Consider the following 25566-nt stretch of genomic DNA (forward strand, 5'->3'; position numbering starts at 1 on the left):
TGCATACAACTTTAAAAATTTTAATGTGAAAACCCTTTGGACTTAACCCTTTAGTTAAAGTCCATTATCTGAGGCCATAAAAAAAAACATCGGTGACTTTAAGCAGCACTGTATCAGGGCTATGCTGGGCTCTAAAAGCCTGTTCATCATGGTGCAAGTGCTTGCACACCTATTTAGCAACTACTTTTTTCCAAAATTTAAGATAAGAAAGGAAGATTGGATATAGGTCTATAATTGAGCAAGTCAATCTGGGTCAAGAGACGGTTTCTTAAAGGAAAAGTCCGGTCAACAAGGAATAATGAATTGATCATTATTTATACCTGAAACTAATACGTTCGCCGTGATTTAATGAATTTAGCATTAAAGCAGAAGTCTGTAAGTTTTTAAAAATCACTTTTTTGTCATATTGGCTAAAACTGTCCCTATGCCCAGACAGCAGTACATGTGATATGTAACCTGTGAAAAAAACTGCTTCAATTGGTACCGCATACTGCCTGTATTTCACTCTGGAAAGAATAATTCGGGACGAGTCAAAACAACCAATCACAGCCAGAGGAGCGTCTGATGGAGTGTCAATCACAGCTCACACACGCTGAATCCCCCCCCCCCCCCTCTGGTCGCATGCGGTAGCCGCGCAGATGCTGTGAGAGGGGTGGAGCTTGGAAGTGGGGCATGAGTGAAACAGAGAGGGTGGGGGAGTGGCGTGAAACCTGTTTTTCTTAAAATTTTCAGTCGAAGTCTGCTCTCTTCTCAATGTTACAGACTGCAGCTTTAATTAGTAAAAAAATAAAAACAATAATTTTCGTTGCGATCACTGAGTCTGGGAGCGGCCATTTTTGCCCAAATATAGTAGCCCCTCCCTCCTGCCATCTTCCAGCAGTGACGTCACGGTGCGGTAAGCCTAGCGCCATTCTCCCCGCTTTCCAAGCTAAATCAATGGGAACTACTAGACACATCTGCAATCAACAACAATTATTGAAGATTTCCAGAGGACTTCACCATTGAAATTCACCAGAGCTATAGTGAAACTGACAATGCCCACGTGCATGGCAGCTGGATGCTGGAATACATCGGGTAAAAGTGAAAAAAAAAGAGTTATTCCACCTTTCTGATTCCTGATCCTCCACGGACGGGTTGGTCGTTGGATCGCCAACTTGAAGAGGGAGGATTTGCCATCGAACTTCTGGCCAGAGAAAAAACCCGTAATATGTAGCCAACATTTGGAAGAAGAATGTTTTCAAAATGACTTGGATAATAGCGCGTTGTGACAAACACCAGATACAGCACTGGGACTTGATCAACAGCCGATACCGCACCGTGACGTCACATACCAGTAGGTGGCAGTAGTGTTCTTTGACAAAAATGGATGCCTTCAGTAAAGCACATTCACATGAAAATTACTCTGGATTAAAAACACTGATCATTTATTGAACAGGATGGAATCATTTCAGATTTAAAGTATGTTCAGAAGTTTGAATCCTGAATATGAGCGGACTTTTCCTTTATGTAAATGTTTAATTCCAGCAACCTTAAAAGCCTTTGGTACATATCCCTGTAACAGAGATAGATTGATCACATCTAAAATGGAGGAGGAGATCAAAGGGAATACCTCCTTAAATAACCTGGTTGGAACTGGATCTAACATCCAAGTTGAAGGCTTAGATGAAGACAATAGTTTTGCTAACTCTGAAAGTTCAACTGGATCAAAGCAGTCTAAACCCGGCTCAGATTCCATGACTACCTCAGATGCTGCCCCCCCCCTCCAGAGACAAATCAATCGCGGATAGAGGAGTGCTAATAATCTTATTTTTATTAAGATCAATCTTATTTATAAAGAATCCCATAAAATCGTTACTGTTAAGAGCAGATGGAATGGACGGTTCAACAGAGCTATGGCTCTGGGTGAGTTTGGCAACTGGATTAAAAAAATATCTAGGATTATTCTTTTTCTCCTCTATTATTGAGGATAATCTCTGTATTAAACTAAGAAGCCAGCCTCATATTTATAAATGTCTACATTGTCTGAAGCAGTGCACAGAAAATAAAGTAACCCCATCAAAAAATAATCAATTTGTTAATTTAATCGGTGATACAGGGGAGGAGAAAATGACAGATTCTTTAAAATGTTCACTGTACTATCTGACTCTATAATGAAACCATCTTTGGTTTAAAGTAATTTTGTGAGGAAATGCTGTTTTTAATTCTCAATCAATGTCATATTTTAGCAAAAGTCTGAACCAAAGTCTGAACATAAGAATGCATGGGACTACACACATTTTGAACAAATCCAATCATGTCTAAGCTAGCATTACAAGTTTGTGAAATGGGTAGTTCAGAATGTGCAAACCAACCTAATCTGAATTAAAATTCATATCTGGAATTTATTTCTTTTTTAGTAACAAAGAAATGGTGGACTACCAAAATTAAAAATGTATAGATTCAGTGTACTTGTCCAATTTGGACAAGTTAGGGGACAGAAATATGTTTGAAACTCATACATTCACATCAAACTTTAAGAAACTGATTGATTTTGAAGAGTTGAAGTCGATGCAGTTTCCTCCAATCTGACAGGTAGGAGATGAACAACTCTAGATTGAGTATTTTGAGATGGAAAATTTTGAAATTACTCAAACAACTACAAAAATCAGTCATGGGTTTTTGACATTTTTTTTTTGTTTGTTTAATTCTGATTAGCTTAGAAATAAAAAGAAATGTTAAACTGGTTTAATTACATTTAATCGTTATGTCTGCTAACATTTTAATTGAAATTATTTTATTTTTTAACATGTGATTTTTCTCAACACATAAAAAGGTTAAATCAAACCCAAGTAGCTTAAGAATATTTCTAACTTCAAATCAAGTGCTGAAGAGTCAATAAGAATAGAAAAACCAAATATGAATAAAAACAATATGGTTTAATAGCAGAGAGCAAGAAAAGCAAGACAATTAGAGTCAGGAATAACTTAGATTAGACAGATTGAACAAATTGGTCTTTAGTTAATGACTTTAAAAACCTCTTCAGAGATTACCCGACAGAAACCGTGACACAAGGATTGGGCATGAAAGGAAAGAGCACCACCTTAAGAAGCTTTTTTCATTATATTTTAATATATTTTAGCTTCGCGAACATTTAGAAGCCCAGTACCCTCAGAATAGAGTGCACTGTTAGGAACATAAAGGGACAGAAGATTAAAATGATCTCAAACCTTAGAAAATAACCAGGAAAGAGAGTCAGTACTGATATACATGTCACCGGCCGATCCGTACCATCAGCTCATCCGGGCAATCAGATATACATCCGGGTCGCCATCGATTTTACTTTTTAAAAAAATACCTAAATTACGTTTTTCCCTCCATAAAAAAAATAGGCATACGTTACAGTAAACAACAACATGTTAAAGGTTAATAAAACATTTCCTAAGAAAATAAATGTATTAAAATCCCTTCTGTTTTATCCCTCTGTGCGTGATCTGTTCCAGAAATGGGATGCTACGCTACTCCCAGGAGCTAACTTTTCCAGCTTTGGATTGAAGCGTTTCAGTTAAGAGTTTTACATTTTCCTTTCGTGTTAACATTATGGTATGTAGTGCGTAATCTAAAGAAAGAAACAACTAAAATGCAGATAAACATGATCATATTTTACTGTACTGCTCTGAGCATGTCCCCTGATGACATCAGAGAAAATGGAAAAAGCATCTAATTGTCTCAGAAAGTCATAAAACCTGAATCTTCTCAGTCATCCAGGTCATATTTATTCCAAAAAAGTTAAAATCAATCCGATGGACTTTGTTTCCAAGTTTGAAGACGTTTCTCTTCCATCCAGGCTTTTTTTAGTTCAAAATGTCAGAAATAGCGTTTAGTTCCAGGTTTTATCCAGCAGCCCAACAAAGCCTGGTTTTAGTTTAGAAAACATGCAAATAGAAACGGATGAACGGGTCCCCCCCTTTGGAATGGGGGTCGTTTAGCTTCTTTGTTAGCCTGCAATGCCCCATACCTGTCTATGTCTCTGAAAGGGGGGTCATTAGAGGGAATTGTTGGCCTGGCTGAACAGGTGAGGTCTTCTGTTCCCCTGTAAAGGGGTTGGGGGTGTGGTACGGATCGGGTAACAACAGATCAGCGTAACAACGATGCAGACAAAGAGCAGGAGTGCTAATGAACTTGGTTGATAGAGTTTAATAAACATTGTTTTGAAGTTTCTTTTCTGCAGGGACAGATCTTACCTACATTAAAACAAACCTATACATCAAGAAACATTATCATTTAGCTTTAATTGGATTATTAATAACAAATTAAAAACAATATAGATCAATATAAAACAAATTCCTGATAAAGTTGATCACATTTACATCAGCTCTAAAAAAGGACACAATAAAAAAGTGATGCCAGATGTTTTTATGCGCACTTTAAGAACTACAAACTGCCACTGGATGTTAGTTATCTTTAGAGAAAGAGATGAAAAATATAACATGCTGGTGATTATTAACACAGAGCTTTATATTCCCTGCTTTTTAAAGGCTCTGACTAAACGCTGGACAGAGCCTGTCCTCCTAAACGTAGTTCCGGTCCCCTGCAGCGCCGGCTGATGTGTAGTGCATGGTTTTCCCAGAGCTGCTCTTCCCTGAACAGTTGCAGCAGAGGAAGCCCCCACCTATAAGGCACAGACAGGCCGACCCCCATCCAACGTACAAGGCCGTCCCAAATTCATACCTGTGAATGATACAGAGATCTTCATGATGCCTTAAAACCACACAGCTTTAAAAGTCTGTTTACAGAATATAGATGATAATAAAATCCTTCCTGGTTTAAACAGATGTAACAAGATCCGGTGTTCTGTCACATCATTATACCCAGTCAGACCAGCCTACCCATAGTCAATACCTGTTTACCCTTTTAGTTTATCCTCATTTATCCCTTTATTTTTGTAGAAAAATACACTTTAAACTACCTCGTGTTTCCCTTTAGTCTGAAGGGATAGATTACGACGTACTAGAGATTTATTTCTACTATTTCGGGAATAAAGTCGTACAATTACGAGAATAAAGTTGTAACATTACGAGAATAAAGTTGTAACATTGTGAGAATAAAATCGTAACATTACGAGAATAAAGTTGTAACATTACGAGAATAAAATCGTAACATTACGAGAATAAAATTGTTAAATTACGAGAATAAAATTGTAACATTACGAGGATAAAGTTGTATCATTACGAGAATAAAATCGTAACATTACGAGAATAAAATCGTAACATTACAAGAATAAAATCGTAACATTACGAGAATATAGTTGTAACATTACGAGAATAAAGTTGTAAAATTACGAGAATAAAATCGTAACATTATGAGAATAAAATCGTAACATTACAAGAATAAAATCGTAACATTACGAGAATAAAGTTGTAACATTACGAGAATAAAATCGTAACATTATGAGAATAAAGTCGTAACATTACGAGAATAAAGTTGTAACATTACGAGAATAAAATCGTAACATTACGAGAATAAAGTTGTAACATTACGAGAATAAAATCGTAACATTACGAGAATAAAGTTGTAACATTACGAGAAAAAATTTGTAACATTACGAGAATAAAATCGTAATATTACGAAAATAAAGTTATAACATTACGAGAATAAAATCGTAACATTACGAGAATAAAGTTGTAACATTACGAGAATAAAATCCTACCATTATGAGAATAAAATTGTAACATTACGAGAATAAAGTTGTAACATTACGAGAATAAAGTTGTAACATTACGAGAATAAAATCGTAACATTATGAGAATAAAATTTTAACATCACGAGAATAAAGTTGTAACATTACGAGAATAAAATCGTAACATTACGAGAATAAAGTTGTAACATTACGAGAATAAAGTTGTAACATTACGAGAATAAAATCGTAACATTACGAGAATAAAGTTGTAACATTACGAGAAAAAAGTTGTAACATTACGAGAATAAAATCGTAATATTACGAGAATAAAGTTATAACATTACGAGAATAAAATCGTAACATTACGAGAATAAAGTTGTAACATTATGAGAATAAAGTTGTAACATTACAAGAATGAAGTCATCAAACAACAACCGCTTTGAGAAAGAAAGCTTGGAGTTCCACCCAGCAGATGACAACCGACCAGTTCCACCAATCAGCCACCAGAGTCCACTTTGACATCCTGCCCAGTTTGATGCTGCTGCTAAAAGATTTCCTGATTTGTCAAACCGATGCTAAAGTAGAACTTCACATGAAGCTCCACATTCCTCATTTTAGGGAAGAAAGGGCTTCTTGGAAGAGTTGTCATAAAATACAACTTTATTCTCGTAATTTTAGGACTTTATTCTCTTAATATTATGACTTCATTCTCGTAATTGTATGTCTTTATTCTCGAAATAAAAGAAAAAAAATCTCTAGCCTGGCCCTAATACCCCGTTGCAATACGCAACCATCAAGGTAGTTTAAAGTGTATTTTTCGTAAGGAACTAAAGGTATAAACGGGACTAGCATAGGCGTATGCTAATCTGACTTCTTGCACATGCGTATTGACTGTGGATATGCTAATCTGACAGAACACTGGAAAGTAGAAATCACCCTGAACTAAGATCCAGCTTAACTAAAACTGTGGGGTGCCAAATGTGAAAAATTATGCAAAACAATATTTTTACATTTCTGTTGTTTAATGCACTTCTTTCTCACCTTAAGTGTTTTTTTCCTGACATTTATGGGAAAAACGCTAAAATATAAATATTAATTCATATTATATCATATCGATATTATTTCTCCATTTGTATGATAATTTTTGCTTCATTTGATATCTATATATATCTATTTATATCTATATATATATAGATATATATAGCTCTAAATAGAATAAATAGAACTAAATAATTCATCCAAATTTTACATCTGAATCTAAATAAATATGTGAACTGTTCATCTTATTGGTGTTTCTATGGGAGACAGGTGCGGCCATAAGGTATTTAGTTAAAGTTGTGCCGGTAATTAGCATATCTTAAAAAGATTTCAATGTTAGATTTAGAATTTTATTAATTTTGGCTTCAAATTTAGCTTAACAAAACATATGTATTTAGATTTTAAAAATTACATTTAAAATTTTTATAAAATTTTAAATACAGGACATAATAGATTGAAGCATTATACCAAACTAAATGTAGGAAAAAAAGCTCTAAATGTTGGAAAGTGAGTTAACTTAAAGAAATGTTACAGTATAAATTGTTTTATTCAAATCTATTTTCGGCGCCACATAAAAAAAATCTCATCATTTGAATTTCTTTTCACACTCACATGTTAAACATTTATATTTTCAGATTTTATGCAATCTTTAATTTAAACTTTTTTCAGCTAATTCACTGATTCAATGTTTGGATCAGGTTTTTTTTTACATTAATACTGAAAGTTCAACCGACAGGTTAGTTGATGACTGACCTGGAGTTAGTTGGGGTAAACGGGCTGTAGAAGTCCTGGGCTACTCTGTGGCCGTACCAGGATGTTCCAACCAGAGCAAACAGACCTGCAGAAACAACATCAACTTATTACTGTTTCATGCAGTTTATATTCAATCTCACAAGGAAACACAAAAACTCCAAAACATGGAAAAACTTATAACAATAAAGCAGATATCAACAATTGTATCCCGCGATCCGGTTTATTCTATTAAAATATCTAATGTTATATTGGTTCAGTTTCATATCGATGGGGGAGAACACTCAGTCCTAAGCATAATCTTCCTCATGCAATGTCATGTGGAATTTATTTCCACCTCTCACAACTGCAAATACTCAGTGCGGTTTGATTTGGTCGTTTTATCCCCCTGCGTTTATTACTTTTTTTTCACAAGGAAGGACTTTATTTGATACCCCAAATCCCACTGGCAGAAAAACACTTTAAAACCCTTGGACCATGGGTCTTTATAGAGGTGAACGATTCTGACACGTGTTCATCGGGCTCCTCAGTAACTGATTGGCCAACTGAGTTAATAATAAGTTTAATCTAATTCACGCGACCTTGTTAACATTCACCTTGGCTACCGTGGGTTCTGAGAAAAGGTGTCATGGGGGGCCGATATGCGGCCGAAAGACCTCCTTGGGGAGGCCACTGCACTAAAGATCATTTAGGGTCTTGATCTACATATAATGGTAAACCAGACTGTAGAAATAGAATTCCGTTACAGATTCAGTAAACACCCTCCTCCGATCCTGGATTATTAAGGATTTTATAGTTTAGTCGTGTGTGCCTGATGAGAGGAAATGCTACCATGATGCTACATGCAATTTACACTGGCACAGTGGGGAGGTACAGTGGGGTGGCCGGTGGAGGGTGGGTAAGGCCCTAGTGGGGGAGGCCAGTGGGAAAGGCGAGGAAAGGCAGAGGGGAGGCCATGTGGGAAGGCAGTGGGAAGGCCATTGGGAAGGCAGTGGGGAGGGCCAGTGGGTGCGGACGGCCGTGGGGTGGCCCGTGTGGGAGGCCAGGTGGGACGTATTGGGGTGGCCCGTGGGGAGGCAGTGGAAGGCCCGTGGGTACGGGCAGATGGAGGAGGCTAGCGGGGAGGGCCAGTGGGACAGGCCGGTGGGTAGGCAGTGGGCACGGCGCACAGGGGTGTGGCCAAGTGGGGTTGGCAGTGGAGGCGAACGGCCAGTGGGGAGGCAGTGGCGAGAGTGGGAAGGCCATGTGGAAGGCAGTGGGGGACGATGCGCCCGTGGAGGCCCGTGGGTGGCCGAGTGGGGGGCGGCAGTGGAAGGCAGTGGGGTGGCATTGGGGTGGCTCAGTGGGGGAAAGGCCAGTGGGAAGGCCCAGAGGGTGAGGACTAGTGGGGGCGGCCAGTGGGAAGGCCAGTGGGAAAGAGGCCAGTGGGAGACGGACATTGGGAGTGTGGAGTGGGTGGCCAGTGGGAAGCCAGTGGGAAGGCTGTGGGCGGGCACGTGGGGGTGGGGGGTGTCGCCAGCTGGGGCGGTCCAGTGGGGAAGGCAGTGGTTGGCCAGTCGGGCGAGCAGTGGGGTACAAGGTGGCAGGTGGGAAGGCAGTGGGGGGCCAGTGGGGGATGGCCGCGGGTGGCCAGTGGGAAGGCCAGAGTGAAGGCAGTGGGAAGGCCAGTGGGGTGGCAGTGGGGTGGCCAGTGGATAAGGCAGTGGGAAGGCCAGAAGGGGAGGCCAGTGGGGAGTCCTGTGGGAAAGGCCAGTGGGAAGGCAGTGGGGTAAAGGCAGTGGGGAGGCAGTGGGGTGGCAGTGGGCAGGCCCGTGGGTGAACGGCTGTGGGCGAGGCCAGTGGGGGCGGGCCAGTGGGGAGGCGAGGGAATGCAGTGGGGAGGCAGTGGGGAGGCCAGTTGGGGCGACGGCAGTGGAAGGCCAGTGAGAGGCCATGTGGGGAGGCCAAGTGGGGGAGGCGATGGTGAAGGCCGTGGAGCCCGTGGGAACGGCCCGTGGGTAAGGCCGTGGAAGGCCAGGCGGGTGGCCTCAGTGGGGTGTCGTGGGAAGGCCAGTGGGAAGGGAGCAGTGGGGCGGCGTGGGGTGGAGTGGGAAAGGAGTGGGAGGCAGTGGTGAGGCCAGTGGGTGGCAGTGGGCGGCCAGTGGGAAGGCTGTAGGGGGGTCCGTGGAAGGCAGTGGGGAAGGCAGTGGGGAGGCTCCAGTGGGAAGGCCCGAGGGAAGGCCGTGGGGAGGCCAGTGGGGCGGCAGTGGGTGAAGGCCCAGTGGGGTGTGGCCAGTGGTGAAGGCATTGGGGGAGGCCAGTGGGGAGGCCAACGTGGGGAGTGCCAGGGCGGGTGGCTACGTGGGGAGGCCAACGTGGCGTGTGGCCAGTGGGAAGGCCATGGGAAGGCCAGTGGGTAAGGCCAGTGGGAAGGCCAGTGGGGTGGCCAGTGGGGAGGCCAGATGGGGTGGCCAGTGGAGGGCGGAGGCGGGGTGGGGTGGCGTAGTTGGGTGAAGGCCAGTGTGGGGAGGCAGTGGAATGGCCCGGTGGGAAGGCGTGGGGAGGCAGTGGGAAGAGGCAGAGGAGTGAAGGCAGTGGGCGGCCCAGTGGGGGGGAGGCCAGTGGGGTGGCTGGTGGGGCGGCCCGTGGGAGAAGGCTGTGAGCTCGAGGTGGCAGTGGGCGTGGCCAGTGGGAACGGCAGTAGGGCAAGGTCAGTGGGGAGGTAGTGGGGCGCCAGTGGGGACGGCCAGAGGAAGGCCATGTTGGGGAAGGACCAGTGGGGGTGGCAGTGGGGTGGGCCTAGTGGAAGGCAGTGGGAGGATGGTGGGAGGAGTGGGAGTGGCAGTGGGAGGCCCGTGGGAACGGGCAGAGGGAAGGCCAGTGGGGTGGCCGTGGGGTGGCAGTGGGAGGCCAGTGGGGAGGCCAGTGGGGTGGCCGTGGATGGTGGCCCGTGGGGAAGGCAGTGTGACGGCCAGAGGGACGGCCAGTGGGCCGTGGCAGTGGGGTGGCGTGGGAAAGGCCGTGGGAAGGCAGTGGGTAGAGGCAGTGGGGGCTCCAGTGGGAAGGCAGAGGAGGCCAGTGGAGGCAGTGGGGGTGGCCGTATGGGGTGGCCAGTGGGCAGGCCTATGATGGGAAGGCCAGTGGGGAGGCCAGTGGGTGAGGCCAGTGGTGAGGCAGTGGTTAGGCCAGTGGGGAGGAGGCAGTGGGGAGGCAGTGGGAAGGCAGTGGGGTACGGCAGTGGGGATGGCAGATTGGGAGAGGGGAGGCAGTGGGAGGCAGTGGAGTGGCTCAGTGGGAGGCAGTGGGAAAGGCGCCGTGGGAAGGCAGTGGGAAAGGCCAGTAGGGGTGGCAGTGGGGTGTCCAGTGAAGGCAGTGGGAAGGCCAGTGGGGAGGCAGTGGGGCGTGTGGGCCAGTGGACGGCCAGGTGGGGAGGAGTAGGGGGTGGCAGTGGGGGCCAGTGGGAAGGCAGGAGGAGGCAGTGGGAAGGCAGTAGTGGGGAGGCTAGTTGGGGAGGAGTGGGAAGGCCCGAGTGTGTAAGGCGGTGGGGAGGCAGTGGGGGAGGCCCGTGGGGGAGGCCAGTGGGGGTGCCGTGGGGAGGCCGTGGGAGGAGTGGGGAGGCAGTGGGAGGCAAGTGGGGTGGCTCGTGGGGAGGCCGCGTGGGGTGGTCGTGGGAAGGCAGTCGGGTACGGCAGTGGGAAGGCCCGTGGGAAGGCCAGTGGGGTGGCCAGTGGGGCGGGCCAGCAGTGGGGCCAGTGGCTGTGGGGAGGCAGTGAGGAGGCCTGTGTGAGGGCCAGTGGAGTGGGAGCGGCAGTGGGTGAGGCCAGTGAGGAGGCCAGTGGGCAAGGCAGTGTGGGTGAGGCCAAGTGGTAAGGCCCAGTGGGGGAAGGCTCAGGGGGAGGCCAGTGGGAAAGCCGGGGGGAGTGTGGCAGTGGGAAAGGAGCAGTGGGTGGCAGTGGACGAAGGGCCAGGGGGAAGGCCCAGTGGGGGGCATGGGAGGAGTGGGGTGGCCAGTGGGTGTGGCCTGTGGAGGCTCAGCTGGGATTAAAGGCTAGGGGAGGTAGTGGGGAGGCCGTTGGGAAGGCCAAGAGGGGAAGGCCAGTGGGGAAGGCCAGTGGGGTGGCGTAGGTGGTGGCCCCCGTGGCGTTGGAGAGGGTGGCAGTGAAAGGCCTGTGGGGAAGGCCAGGGAGTGCGGGTGGCAGTGGGGCGGGCAGTGGAAAGGCCAGTGGGAAGGCAGTGGGGAGGCCAGTGGGTGTGGCCAGTGGGTAAGGCAGTGGGTGAAGGCCGATAGTGGGCGAGGCCGTGGGGTGGCCGTGGGGTGGAGTGGAAGGCAGTGTGCCGGGGCTGAGGGACGGCCAGTGGGGGGGGGTGCCAGTTGGGTTTATGATGTGGCCGTGGGAAGGCGCTGGGAGGCCAGTGGGGGAGTGCGGGCCGTGGGAGGGCCAGTTGGGCGTCCCGTGGGATCAGGAGTGGGATGGCCAGTGGGGGTGTCGTTGGGGAAGGCGTGGGAAAAGGCAGGGTAGTGGGGAGGCGTGGGGTGGCCAGTGCGAAGGCCAGTGGGGAAGGCCATGGGGAGGAAGGCAGTGGGAGTGGCTCCACGTGGGAGAGGCGTGGGAAGGCCAGTGGGGAGGCCAGTGGAGTGGCCAGTGGGGAGGCAGTGGGCAGGCCAGTGGGGGAGGCAGTGGGGTGTAAGGCAGTGGGTGAGGCGAGGGCATGGGCTGTCGGCAGGCCAGTGGGCAAGGCAGTGGGGAGGCAGTGGGTGGCCAGTGGGGATGGCGGGGCAGGCCAGTGGGGAGCCAGTGGACACGGCAGCTGGGTAACGGCAGTGGGGAGGCCACGTGGTAGAGGGCCTTGGGGAGGCCGTGGGTAATGGTGGCAGTGGGGCGGCCCAGTGGGGAGGAAGTGGGAGGCAGTGGGAGAGGCCAGTGGGGAGGTAGTGGGGAGGCAGTGGGTGTGGCCGTGGGCGGCCAGTGGGGAAGGCATTGGGAAGGCAGTGGGAAGGCCAGTGGGTGGCGTGGGGAGGACCTGTGGGCGTAGGCAAAGTTGGGAGGCCAGTGAGGAGGCCAGTGGGTGTGGCCAGTGGGAGGCGTGGGAGGACCCAAACGTGAGGAGGCAGTGGGAAGGCGAGGGGGAGGCAGTGGGAAGGACTCAGTGGGAAGGCCAGTGGGGAAAAGGCCGTGGGGAAGGCAGTTGGGTGGCCAGTGTGGAAGGATCAGTAGAGGGTGGCAGTGGAGGCCAGTGGAAGGCCAGTGGGGAGGCAGTGGGAAGTCAGTGGGAAGTGGCAGTGGGCGGCCGAGTGGGTGGCCAGTGGGCAAGGCAGTGGGAAGGCCAGTGGGTGGGCAGTGGGTCCCATACGGCATGTGGGAAGGCCGAGGGAAGGCCGTGGGGAGGCCTAGTGGGGTGGATCGTGGGGGGCCGTGTGTAAGGCCATAGGGAAGGCCAGTGGAAGGCTGTGGGGAGGCCCAGTGGGCGGGCAGTGGGGTGGCCAGTGGGCCGTGATGGGTGGAGTGGGGAGGCAGTGAGGAGGCCAGTGGGAGTGGCCAGCTGGGGAGGCAGTGGGTGGAGTGGGAGGCCAGTGAGAGACGGCAGTGGGGTGGCCAGTGGGTAGGAGGCCAGTGGGAAGGCAGTGGGGAGGCCGCGATGAGGGAGGCAGTGGGAAGGCCGTGGGGGGAAGGCCGTCGGAAGGCAGGGGGGTGGCAGTGGGAAGGCCAGTGGGAGTGGCCGAGTGTGGAGGCCAGTGGGGTGGCCAAGTGGGGGGAGGGCCAAGTGGAAGGCAGTGGTGGAGGCAGAAGTCGGGGGGCGTGAGGAGGCCAGTGGGGTGGCAGTGAGAGAGGCAGTGGGACGGCCAGTGGGGAGGCGCCAGTGGGGGGTGGCAGTGGGAAGGACGAGACAACACATGGGGAGGCCAGTGAAGGAGGCAGTGGAAGGCCTAGTGGGAAGGCCAGTGGGTGGTAGTGGGGTAGGACAGGTGGGAGGCCAGTGGGGGTGGCTGGTAGTGGGGAGGCCAGTGGGTGGCCAGTGGAAGGAGTAGGGAAGGCAGTGGGTGGCCAGTGGGGAGGCCATGTGGGGTGGCCAGTGTGTGAGGCCAGAGAGGAGGCCAGTGGGGTGGAAGTAGGGGTGGCAGTGGCGAATGGCCATAGTGGGGAGGCAGTGGAGGGGCCAGGTGGGGTAAGGCAGTGGGAGGCAGTGGGAAGGCCAGTGGGCAAGGTAGATGGGAGGAGTGGGTGGCCAGTGGGGGGGCCAGCTGGGAAGGCCAGTGGGGTGGCCAAGTGGGCAAGGCCAGTGGGAGGACCAGTGGGGAGGCAGTGGGGTGGCTAAGTGGGAGGCCGTGGGGTGGCCCCCTGGACTAAGGCCTGGGAAGGCAGTGGGTGGCCATAAGTGGGGAGGCAGTGGGGTGGCTCAGTGGTATGAGGCAGTGAGGAGGCAGTGGGGTGCCAGGGGGTGCTAGTGGAAGGCCAGTGGGGAGGCCCGTGAGGAGAGGCCAGTGGGAAGGCCCCGTGGGGAGGACAGTGGGAAGGCCAGTGGGCAAGGCCAGTGGGGCGGCCAGTGGGTGTGCTCAGTGGGGAGGCCATGGGAGGCCTGTGGGGGTGGCCTCAGTGGGAAGGCCAGTGAGGAAGAGGCCCGAGGGAAGGCCAGTGGGGAGGCAGTGGGTGAAGGCTAGTGGGAAGGCGGTGGGGGAGGCAGTGGTGTGTGTGGGGAGGCCTTGGGCAAGGCCCAGTGAAGGGCACCGGTTGGGGGGGGGGGGGAAAGAAGGCAGTGGGTGTGGGAGGCCAGTGGGTGGCCTAAGTGGGGGAGGCCAGAGGAAGGCCTAGTGGTGGTGGCCAGAGGGGGGCAGTGGGGAGGCAGTGGGGGGTAGTGGGGAGGGGCCAGTGGGGTGCAGTGGGGAGGCCAGTGGGAGAGGCCAGTGGGGGGCCCAGTGAAGGAGGGCAGAGGGGAGTGGCCAGTGGGGAGCAGTGGGGTGGTTCGCCAGTGGGGCGGCAGTGAGGAGGCAGTGGGGTGGCCATTGGGCGAGGGCAGTGGGGTGGCAGTGGGGTGGCAGTGCGGGGAGTGCCAGATGGGTGGTGGCCAGTGGGGTGGCCACGTGGGAAGGCCAGTGGGTGAGGAGTGAGGAGGCAGTGGGTAAGGCCAGTGGGAAGGAGTGGTGGTGGCTAGTGGGGAGGCCAGTGGGGGGAGGGCAGTGGAGGTGGCCAAGTGGCAAGGCAGTGGTTAGGAGCCAGTAAGTGAGGAGGCCAGTTGGGCAGGCCTAGTGGGAAGTGCCTCTCAGCGGGGTGGCTAGTGGGCGTGGCCAGTGGGGAAGGCAGTGGGGTAGCGCAGTGGGACGGCCAGTCGGGGAGCGCCGTGAGGCGGCCGAGTGGTAGGCAGTGGGAAGGCCAGTGGGGTGGCAGTGGGGAGGCCAGTGGTGGAGGCTTGTTCAAGTGAGGGAGGCAGTGGGGACGGCGTGGCGTGAGGCCTGTGGGGGGGCTAGTGGGGAGGCAGTGGGGAGGCAGTGGGGCGGCCCATTGGGGTGGCTAGTGGGAGGCCCGTGGGGGTTGCCAGGGGAACGTCCAGTGGGTATGGCACGTGGGGTGGACAGTGGGGAAGCCAGTGGGTGGCAGAGGGGAGGCAGAGTGAGGTTGGCAGTGATGGGATCCCGTGGGGTGTGGCCACGTGGAAGGCAGTGGGAGGCCAGGGTGGGGCGGCCAGTGAGGAATGCACAGTGGGAAGTGCAGGGGGTAGGCAGTGGGAAGGCCAGGTTGGGCGCGTAAGGCCCAGTGGGGTGGAGTGAGGAGGCCAGTGGGGGAGGCCAGTGATTGAGGCCAGTCGAGGAGGCCAGGTGGGAGAGGCGTGGGGGTGGCCAGTGGGGAGGCCCCGAGAGGGGCAGTGGGTAGGCAGTGGGAATGCCATGGGGACGGAGTGGCAGGCCTCAGAGGGGTGGCCCGTGGAGGAGGCAGTGGGAAAGAAGGCAGTGGGCAGGGCCAGAGTTGAGACGTGCCTCATTGGGACGGCTCCGAGGGGTGGCCAGTGAGGCGGCAGTGGAAGGGCTAGTAGGGAAAGGCCGTGGGAAGGCAGGGTTGTGAGTGGAGTGAGGAGGCCAGTGGGTAGGCCCGTGGGGAGGGCCCGTGGGGAAGGCCCGTGGGAAAGGCAGTGGTGAGGCCAGAGATGTAGTCCCAGTGCGGAGGCCAGTTCGGGCTTGCAGGCCGTGGGTGTGGCCAGAGTGAGGAGGCAGTGGGTCTAGTGGCCGTGGGGAGGCCAGTGGGGGTGGTAGTGAGGGGAGGGGCAGATGCGGGTGGTAGTGGGGAGGCCGAGGGGTGGCGTTGTGGGAAGGCAGTTTTGGAAGGCTAGTGGGAGAGATGGCCAGTGGGAAGGCCATGTGGGTTCGAGGCAGTGGGGGGCAGTGAGGAGGCTGTGGGGAGGCAGTGGGGTAGGCAGTACGGTGGAAGTGGGGTGGCCAGTGGGGAGGCCCCGGTAAGTCAATAGCAGTGAGGAGGCCAGTGATGAGGGCCGTGGGTGTGGCTCAGTGGGGTGGCAGTGGGCAGGCAGTGGGGAGGCAAGTGGGGAGGCCAGTGTGGAGGGCCAGTGGGGTGGCAGTGGGGTGGGCTAGCTGGGGTGGCTAGTGGGCTGGAGGCAGTGGAGGCCAGTGGGGGGCAGGTGTGGAAGGGGCCAGAGGGAAGGCCGTGTGGCGGACCGGTGTGAGGCCAGGTGCGAGGCAGTGGGCGAGGCCAGTGGGAGTGGCCAGTGAGGAGGGCCGTGGGGGGTGGACAGTTGGTGTCGGCCAGTGGGTTGTGGATCTGAGGGAGAAAGGGGCCAGGTGGGGTGGTAGTGGGAGGCGTGGGGTGGCCAGTGGGAAGGGTCGTTACGTGGGACAGGCAGTGGGTGAGGCACGAGGGGCTGGCTAGTGGGGAGGACAGTGGAGGCCTCAGTGAAGGAGGCCTAGTTGGGAGGCAGTGGGGAAGGCAGTGGAGAAAGGCAGTGGAGCGGACCAGGTGGTAGAGTGGTCGTGGGGAAGGACAGTGGGAAGGCGTACTGGGGAGGCGTGGGTGGCCAGTTGGCAGGAGTGGGAAGGACACATCCGAGCGAGAGTGGATACAAGGGGCGCGTAACCCCACCCTACAACACCATGCAGAGACCAGTGATCTCTCGGAGAGAGAGAGAGATTACAAGAGCGCCAGTAGCGGCCAAGTGGGTGCACTCAAGGCACCAGTCGGGCAAGGCCAGGTGCTGGAGGCAAGTGCGGACGCGGCACAGTGGGCGTAGGCCCCAGTGGGGGCGGCTAGTGAGGAGGCCAGGGGGGAAGGCCCCCGTGGGGGTGGCAGTGGGGTGAGCCCGTGGGTGAGCTGAGGAGCAAGTGCAGGAGGCAGTGCGGAGGCCAGTTGGTGGAGGCAGTGGGCAGGTCGCAGTGAGGGGCAGTGGGGTGGCCAGTGGGGTGGCGTGCGGGTGGTCGTGGGGAGGCCCAGTGGCGGGTGGCTAGTGGGGGCGGCCCTTGGGGGTGGCACGTGGGAAGGCCTGTGGGACGTCCAGTGGGCGAGGCGTGTGGGGAGGAGGGGGAGGCCAGTTGAGTGTGGGGGAGGAAGTGGGGGAGGAGGCCAGAGGGGTGGGCTAGTGGGGGTGGCAGTGGGGGAGGGCCAGTGCGGAGGCAGTGAGGAGGCAGTGGGGTGGCAGTGGGGGTGGCTGTGGGGAGGCAGTGGGGGGAGGCAGTGGGGAGGCAGTGGGGAGGCTAGTGGGGAGGCTGTGGGGTGGCTAGTGGGGAGGCCAGTGGGAAGGCCAGTGGGGAGGCCAGTGGGAAGGCCAGTGGGAAGGCCAGTGGGGAGGCCAGTGATGAGGCCAGTGAGGAGGCCAGTGGGGAGGCCAGTGGGGTGGCCAGTGAGGAGGCCAGTGGGGTGGCCAGTGGGGTGGCCAGTGGGGTGGCTAGTGGGGAGGCCAGTGGGGTGGCTAGTGGGGAGGCCAGTGGGGTGGCCAGTGGGAAGGCCAGTGGGAAGGCCAGTGGGGAGGCCAGTGGGAAGGCCAGTGGGGAGGCCAGTGGGGAGGCCAGTGAGGAGGCCAGTGGGGAGGCCAGTGGGGTGGCCAGTGGGGTGGCCAGTGGGGAGGCCAGTGAGGAGGCCAGTGAGGAGGCCAGTGGGGTGGCCAGTGGGGTGGCCAGTGGGAAGGCCAGTGGGGAGGCCAGTGGGGAGGCCAGTGGGGAGGCCAGTGGGGTGGCCAGTGGGGTGGCTAGTGGGGTGGCTAGTGGGGAGGCCAGTGGGGTGGCCAGTGGGAAGGCCAGTGGGAAGGCCAGTGGGAAGGCCAGTGGGGAGGCCAGTGGGGAGGCCAGTGGGGAGGCCAGTGGGGAGGCCAGTGGGGTGGCCAGTGGGGAGGCCAGTGGGCTGGCCAGTGGGAAGGCCAGTGGGAAGGCCAGTGGGAAGGCCAGTGGGGAGGCCAGTGGGAAGGCCAGTGGGGAGGCCAGTGGGGAGGCCAGTGGGGAGGCCAGTGGGGTGGCCAGTGGGAAGGCCAGTGGGAAGGCCAGTGGGAAGGCCAGTGGGGAGGCCAGTGAGGAGGCCAGTGGGGTGGCCAGTGGGGTGGCCAGTGGGAAGGCCAGTGGGAAGGCCAGTGGGGTGGCCAGTGAGGAGGCCAGTGGGAAGGCCAGTGGGGAGGCCAGTGAGGAGGCCAGTGAGGAGGCCAGTGGGCTGACCAGTGGGAAGGCCAGTGGGGTGGCCAGTGAGGAGGCCAGTGGGCTGACCAGTGGGAAGGCCAGTGGGGTGGCCAGTGAGGAGGCCAGTGGGCTGGCCAGTGAGGAGGCCAGTGGGAAGGCCAGTGAGGAGGCCAGTGGGGTGGCCAGTGGAAGGCCAGTGGGGTGGCCAGTGGGGAGGCCAGTGGGAAGGCCAGGGGGGGTGGCCAGTGGGGAGGCCAGTGGGAAGGCCAGTGGGTAGGCCAGTGGGGAGGCCAGTGGGTTGGCCAGTGGGGTGGCCAGTGGGAAGGCCAGGGGGGGTGGCCAGTGGGAAGGCCAGTGGGGAGGCCAGTGGGGTGGCCAGTGGGGTGGCCAGTGGGAAGGCCAGTGAGGAGGCCAGTGGGAAGGCCAGTGGGGTGGCCAGTGGGAAGGCCAGGGGGGGTGGCCAGTGGGGGAGGCCAGTGGGAAGGCCAGTGGGGTGGCCAGTGGGGAGGCCAGTGGGTTGGCCAGTGAGGAGGCCAGTGGGAAGGCCAGTGGGAAGGCCAGTGGGGAGGCCAGGGGGGTGGCCAGTGGGAAGGCCAGTGGGAAGGCCAGGGGGGTGGCCAGTGGGGAGGCCAGTGGGAAGGCCAGTGGGGTGGCCAGTGGGGAGGCCAGTGGGGTGGCCAGTGGGGTGGCCAGTGGGAAGGCCAGTGGGAAGGCCAGTGAGGAGGCCAGTGGGAAGGCCAGTGGGGTGGCCAGTGGGAAGGCCAGGGGGGTGGCCAGTGGGGAGGCCAGTGGGAAGGCCAGTGGGGTGGCCAGTGGGGAGGCCAGTGGGTTGGCCAGTGAGGAGGCCAGTGGGAAGGCCAGTGAGGAGGCCAGTGGGGTGGCCAGTGGGAAGGCCAGTGGGGTGGCCAGTGGGGAGGCCAGTGGGAAGGCCAGGGGGGTGGCCAGTGGGGAGGCCAGTGGGAAGGCCAGGGGGGTGGCCAGTGGGGAGGCCAGTGGGAAGGCCAGTGGGGTGGCCAGTGGGGAGGCCAGTGGGTTGGCCAGTGGGGTGGCCAGTGGGAAGGCCAGGGGGGTGGCCAGTGGGGAGGCCAGTGGGGAGGCCAGTGGGGTGGCCAGTGGGAAGGCCAGTGGGGTGGCCAGTGGGGTGGCCAGGGCATCACACAGGTGACCACACCTGGCCACCCCTTGGTGGCGCAACTGCTCGGCTCTTGTCGGCTTGCTGTGGGAACACCAGAGCAGGGTCGACCCACTAAATTACGTGATACAAATAAATAAAAAATAATGAAATAAAAAAGTAAAAAAATGTAAACAAAAAATCGCTTGATACCATGGAACGCAACGTGTGGACCTCAACACACCCACTAGTCGCTTCCGATCTAACAAGCCGAAACAACTCTGGCTGCGTCCGAACATTCGACCTAATCACCATACAGTGCACTGTAGTGGACTATATGGTGATTAGGTCATTTTAGATTACTGTCTGAACATCTAGTGGAAGAAAAAGTAGTGGACTCGAAATTTCCCACAATGCACCTTGAAAAGAAGTAATCATCCATGGTCACTAGACGAGCAGATATATCCTGAAATACTCGTGATCTCTACTTGCAAAGCATCTTTGGATTTGTTGTGACTGCGGGCTCCTGTCGGGTGGTGTGAGCGGCAACGAATAACAAAGATGGCGCGGGGGCCGTGGGGGGAGGCAGAGTTATGTGACCAACAGGGAGCGAAAGGCAGTCATCACCCGTCCGAATCATCAGTTAACGGCGCCATCTTTGGCATGTGTCCCCCCTGTCACAGGGGTTATATGTTCTGGGTTATATCCGCTCGTCTAGTGACCATGGATGATCACTACTGTTCAAGGTGCATTGTGGGAAATTTCCATTGCTATTTCATCCACTAGACATTCAGACACTCATTTAAAATGCGTAACCACTATAGTGATTAGGGCGGACGTTCAAACACAACCATGGAGATCCTCCAGCTGGTTTCTGATTCTACAGATCAATATGGCGGATACAACCTCATCTACTGTGGGAGGATTAAATGGATCACAAATGGTGAATGGCCTTTACACTGGCGTCACTTCATGATACAAAAAATCACAGTTTAACAACGAAAACAGAAAATCTACTGATTGTTTGTTTCATTAGAAAAGTAGCACTGATACTCCAAGCTGTAAGAAATTATCTGGAATAGAATAATAATAAGATAGAATAGAATAGAATAGAATAGACAGAAAATGACAAAAACTATAAAGACAAATATAAACTGTTTTCGAATGATTCGACCATATGTATCAAATCAAGCTGCACAAGTATATTTACATGCAATGATTTTATCTCATATGTCTTATTGCGCCATCGTTTAGGCCCAGGCCACAAAGTCTGTTTTAAAACCTTTACTCTCACTTCACAAGCAAGCATTAAAAATATTCGATCAAAAACCGGTGAAGTGGCATCACTGCAAAATTATTAAAAAACACAATATGATGACATTTGAAAATTTTATAAATTTCTAATTTTTAAAAGCTATTTTTAAATGCCTTAATGGTCTTGCCCCTGAGGTAATCTGTAAATTTGTTTTAAAGTATGCAAATGAAGGAATCAGGACAAGAGCTGGAGCTAGTGGGAACTGCAGGATTAAAAGATGTCGGACATCTATGGGTCAGTCTGCCTTCTCAGTGAAAGCATCACATCTCTGGAACTCTTTGCCTCTGGAGCTTCAGTCACAGACTGATATTCGACTTTTCTCCACAAGATTGAAAAAATGGCTCAAAGACAATCAAGAGTGTGAGCACTAAACTGGCTTGTACTGCACATTTTTGTTTTAACTTCTCTTGTTTTTTTGTTTTTTTTGTTTTTTTGTGTGTTTTTATGCATCTGTGTGTCGTTATTAACCTCCCTCCCCCTCAATGCTAACACCTTTTAAAAGCCTAACCAGGGACGAAGGCTGCAAATTAGCCCATGGCTACAAGCCTTATGTACTTAGACATCGGCCACCTGTTTGGTTGCAATGTTTAATTGTACTGTCCCTGTCAAATAAACAAATAAATAAATAAAAAATAGAATAGAATAGAATAGAATAGAATAAGATAGAATAGAATAGAATAGAACAGAGTAAGATAGAATAGAATAGAATAAAATAGAATAGAATAGAACAGAATAAGATAGAATAGAATATGATAAGTACCGTTAACTGAAATAAAACAGCATAAAATCATAAAATACAATAAAATATATTAAGATAACAGAAAATACAAAAATCAAATAAGATAAAAAAGAATAAATTCAAAGCATCTGAAATAGAATAGAAAAGAGTAAATGTACAATAAAATAGAATAGTTTATTGATGATGATGGCCGCTCACCCTGAGCCTGGTTCTGCTGGAGGTTTCTTCCTGTTAAAAGGGAGTTTTTCCTCTCCACTGTCGCTACAAGCATGCTTAGTGTGAGGGATTGCTGAAGAGTCAATGAGTCGATGCAATCAGCTGGTTTTCCTTAGATAGACAACTTTGTATCAATTTGACTGTATGATCTGGTTGAACTGTAAAGTGCCTTGAGATGACATGTGTTGTGAATTTGGCGCTATATAAATAAACTGAATTGAATTGAATTGAATGATAGAATAATGACAAAACAGAATAGAATATAGAAAGATAACAAAATTTAAAAAATATATTAAATTGAATTAGCTGAAATGAAATAAAATAGTTTAAAATAATAAAATTAATTAAATAAAAGAACAAAGTTAATAATAATGAATAGTTGAAAGAATAAGATTTGATGTGGGGGAAATCAGTTGTATGTATAGAAGCGAGTTTTTGTTTTTTTGTGACCCTGATCTGGTTCCAGTCTTACCAGCTAAGATGAAGAGAATGCCTCCAGCCAGCGCCACTTTGTCCTTCTGCTGGGGTTGACCTTCCATACAGGTTGTGCATCTCATTCCCACTACGGCCACCAACATGGAGATGAAGGAGAGCAAGATGGACACCAACATGAGTCCCCGAGTTCCCTGAACAATCCCTGCAGGAACAGAGGAGGGACACGGCGCCGGTCAAACACATCCAGGATGAACTGCTTCCTCTACCTGGTAATAGATACACATTTAATAGAAGTCCTAAATATCCTTTGCTTTTGCTTGTAAGTTGGATTTAAAATGTGGGAACGGGGCCGTCTGTGGAGCTGGTTGACAGTTGCCTTTCGTATCTATGCTTCTTTTTCTATGTCTGCTTCTGTCTCCTTGAACCCCGGTGGGCCTCAGCAGATGGCCGCTCACACTGAGCCTGGTTCTGCTGGAGGTTTCTTCCTGTTCAAAGGGAGTTTTTCCTCTCCACTGTCGCTACAAGCATGCTTAGTGTGAGGGATTGCTGAAGAGTCAATGAGTCGATGCAATCAGCTGGTTTTCCTTAGATAGAAAACTTTGAATCAATCTGACTGGATGATCTGGTGAACTGGAAAGAGACCTGAGATGACATGATGGGAATTGGAGCTATAGAAATAAACTGAATAGAATGATGATGTTTAATCAGATTTTTGTTATAAAAAATGAATCATGATGAGTTCTGCTTAACTTTTTCTTTCTGCTAAAATTAACGAACATGAATTTAAATACATTTTCAGAAGAACTGTATTATCACTTTCCACTCCATAAGTCAACCAGTGGTGCGTTTGGCTTTTAATAAACGGGTTGATTACTTGATTAGTTCAGTTTTTGTTTTTTTGTTTTACTTTAGTAAATGCACACTGCAAAAAACTGAAATCTAAATAAGTCATTTTTTCTTTACCGGTAAGTCCATTTTGTAAGGAGATAAGTGTAACACTTTGCAAATGGAACAAGACTTTTAAAATAAGAAAAAAATAATTGCATTGGCTTATTAAAATTGCATATTATCTAATTATATTATTCTAAAAGTAAAAATATTCATTCCATTGGCAGATCATCCCATTAACCTACAAAAATTAGGGGTAAATACACTTGATTTAAGAAATTTTTATGTATTTCTAGATCATTTTTGCAGTGAAACAATCTTAACCATTTAAAAAAGACAACAAAAAAAACAGGAGAATTTTTTTTCCCCGTTTAATTTTCTTGAGTCATTGTGACTTTAAATGAGAAACTAATTTCCTTCTTTTTCATCCTGTCACGGTTTCAGGAAAATGAACACAGGATGAGTCACATCCAGCTTACAGGAATTCATCACAAGTAACCCTAACCCTTTACTTACATTAATGTTTCCTCAACGAACATTGAAAAACAAAAGAGAAATGATAAATAACTGTTTTATTACAGGACTTTAACATAACTTTCAGGAAATATGTTAAAAGGGCTAAAAACCCGCTTCCTTCTTTTCAGTGCTGGTATCTGACCGACGTGTCTCAGCATGTCAGAGGTCCTAAAGAGGAAGGTAGCTCAGAAAACCCTGGAAAAATATAAAACGGAGGCAAACATTTACTCTGCAAAGCAGTTACACTGCAAAAACAAGCTAGAAATAAGTAAACATTTCTTAAATTAAGTACATTCACCCTTAATTTGAGTAAGTAAATAAGATAATTTGCCAATGGAATGAGTATTTTTACTCTTCAATTAAGATAATTATATGATATGCACTTGAAATAACACAATAGAATTTTTTTTTACTTATTTTAAATCTAACTTGTCTTGTTCCATTAGCAAAGTGTCTCACTTACCTCCTCAATTCAAGAACAAATCCACTTATTTTAAGAAAAGCTGACTTATTTAGATATAATTTTTTGGAGTGTAGTCAAACATGTCAGTAAATCCACAGAAGCGGTTTAAATATTTTACAAACTTTGCCTTTTTTGTATAACATCCTCATTGCAGTGAATTTGGTTGAGAGTTGTGAAAAGAGCCTGACAGGTGAAACCTTACCTGGTAGCTGAAGGAGGGAATCGTAGACTTTACACTGAATCTGCCCGGTGCTCTGCCATGCACAGGTTTTCCACAGACCCTCATACAGAGCCTGGGCTGTGATGATGTTGTCCCCCGCGTGCGACGAAGCTTTCCACTCCACCAGGATGGTTGAAGCGATGGTTCCAATCAGGCCGAGGAAGGCCAGCGTGAAACCCAGCAGCTGAACTCCAGCATTTGCCATTTTTTTTTTAGCTAAAGGTAAAAGTAGAGCGATGAGACAGATTTTTAAGATCTTGCTTTGCTGTTTCTTCCCCCAGTGGATTTTCTCTTTCACAAAGAGAAGGTGTGCTGCTGTGCATCCCTTTGGGCGAACCTGGAGAAGAAGGGAGGATCCAGGAATTTCATCCTGTGAAGAAAAAGGGTGACACTGTGTGGACCTGAGGGTCCACTGCAAGGCCCAGAGTTCCCATTACATTCCCTAGAGAGACAGAAAAATGATGGAGGGAAGTTTTCCATTACAGTTACAGCAAAAACACATTTAGTTTCCAATCCACATTAATTATATAGCAAATTTAACAACAAAAATGTTTCCAATGTGCTGTACGTAAAAAAACAAAATAAAAACCCACACACAATCAAAAAAGGAAATGAATAAGACTTTAAAATAAATAAATTAATTAAAAGCACACAGAAGACAACGCAAGAGGAGGTGTTAAAAGACAAAGAGTAAAAGTGGGTCTTAAGAAGTGATTTAAAATGCTCCACTGTGGAGGCTGTTGGTATATGGAGGGAAAATGAATCCACAGTCTGGGGCCAACTTCAAGAAAGGATCTGTCCCCTCTGGTTTCAAGCCTGGTCTTCTGCACTATTTGTTGGGATCTGGAGGCTTGTCTACTTTCTCCACCAGAGGGTGCCTGAGATCTTCCTCCTGAGGGCATGAGCTGACTTCTAAACACCTGTTTCCCATCTGCTCATCAGGAGCCCCTACTTAAGGAGGAGGAGGCTGACACTTCCCTGCCAGAGTGTTTGCCAGTAATGGCACCAGCAAAACCTGAGCCGGCTTCTCTGATCTGATTCTCTGATTTTGTGAACTAGTCTGACCCTGTGTTCTTCTGCCTCTCAGATCCTGACTTATCTGGAAATCAGCCTAATCCTGGAGAAAACAATCGCTGCCTGGAACCTGCCTGTCTGCCCTCCGCCTCAGCCTCTGTCTCTGCCTCTGCCCTCAGCCTGCCGACCAGCCTCTGGACCCACAAGGTTCCCCCCCTGCTGATCAGAATACCCTCTGAGCAGGTATTAATCCAAGTCATCATTAAACTGCAAGTTTCCTGGATCCACTCTAACAGATCTGTCCTCCTCTAGTGCTTCCCTCCCATGACCAGTCTGCCGAGCCAAGATCCAGTTCACATTTCTCTGTAAACTTTGTAAATAAACCATTTAACTTTTTCCCTGTCTGAAGAGTGTTTCTGCATGTGGGTTAGACGCTTAGACCCCAACATGACACTATTAGCTGAAGATGGCGCTCAGACCTCAGAGCAGGGGGCGGAAACTACATCTGGAGGATATGCTGGTGAAGATTCTCAGTCATCCAGGTCACAGTCATTCCAAAAAAAGTTTAAAAATAATCCACTGGACTTTGTTTCCAAGTCTGAAGACGTTTCGCTTCCAGGAAGCTT

General features: G+C 50.8%; 1 protein-coding gene across 1 annotated transcript; it reads right to left on the bottom strand.

Annotated features, from left to right (window-relative positions):
• Nucleotides 1–4249: 4249 nt before the first annotated feature.
• cldn1 (claudin 1) lies at nucleotides 4250–24387 on the bottom strand. The gene is made up of 4 exons (XM_038275735.1): nucleotides 23909–24387; nucleotides 21877–22041; nucleotides 7448–7532; nucleotides 4250–4707 (listed from the first exon to the last, which is right to left on the bottom strand). Exons 1-4 carry the CDS (start codon nucleotides 24129–24131, stop codon nucleotides 4548–4550), a joined length of 633 nt encoding a protein of 210 aa, XP_038131663.1. The 5' UTR covers nucleotides 24132–24387; the 3' UTR covers nucleotides 4250–4547.
• Nucleotides 24388–25566: the final 1179 nt, after the last annotated feature.

The sequence above is a fragment of the Cyprinodon tularosa genome, unplaced genomic scaffold (genome assembly GCF_016077235.1).
Source record: "Cyprinodon tularosa strain WSP-4 unplaced genomic scaffold, ASM1607723v1 ctg977, whole genome shotgun sequence".
NCBI lineage: Eukaryota > Metazoa > Chordata > Actinopteri > Cyprinodontiformes > Cyprinodontidae > Cyprinodon > Cyprinodon tularosa.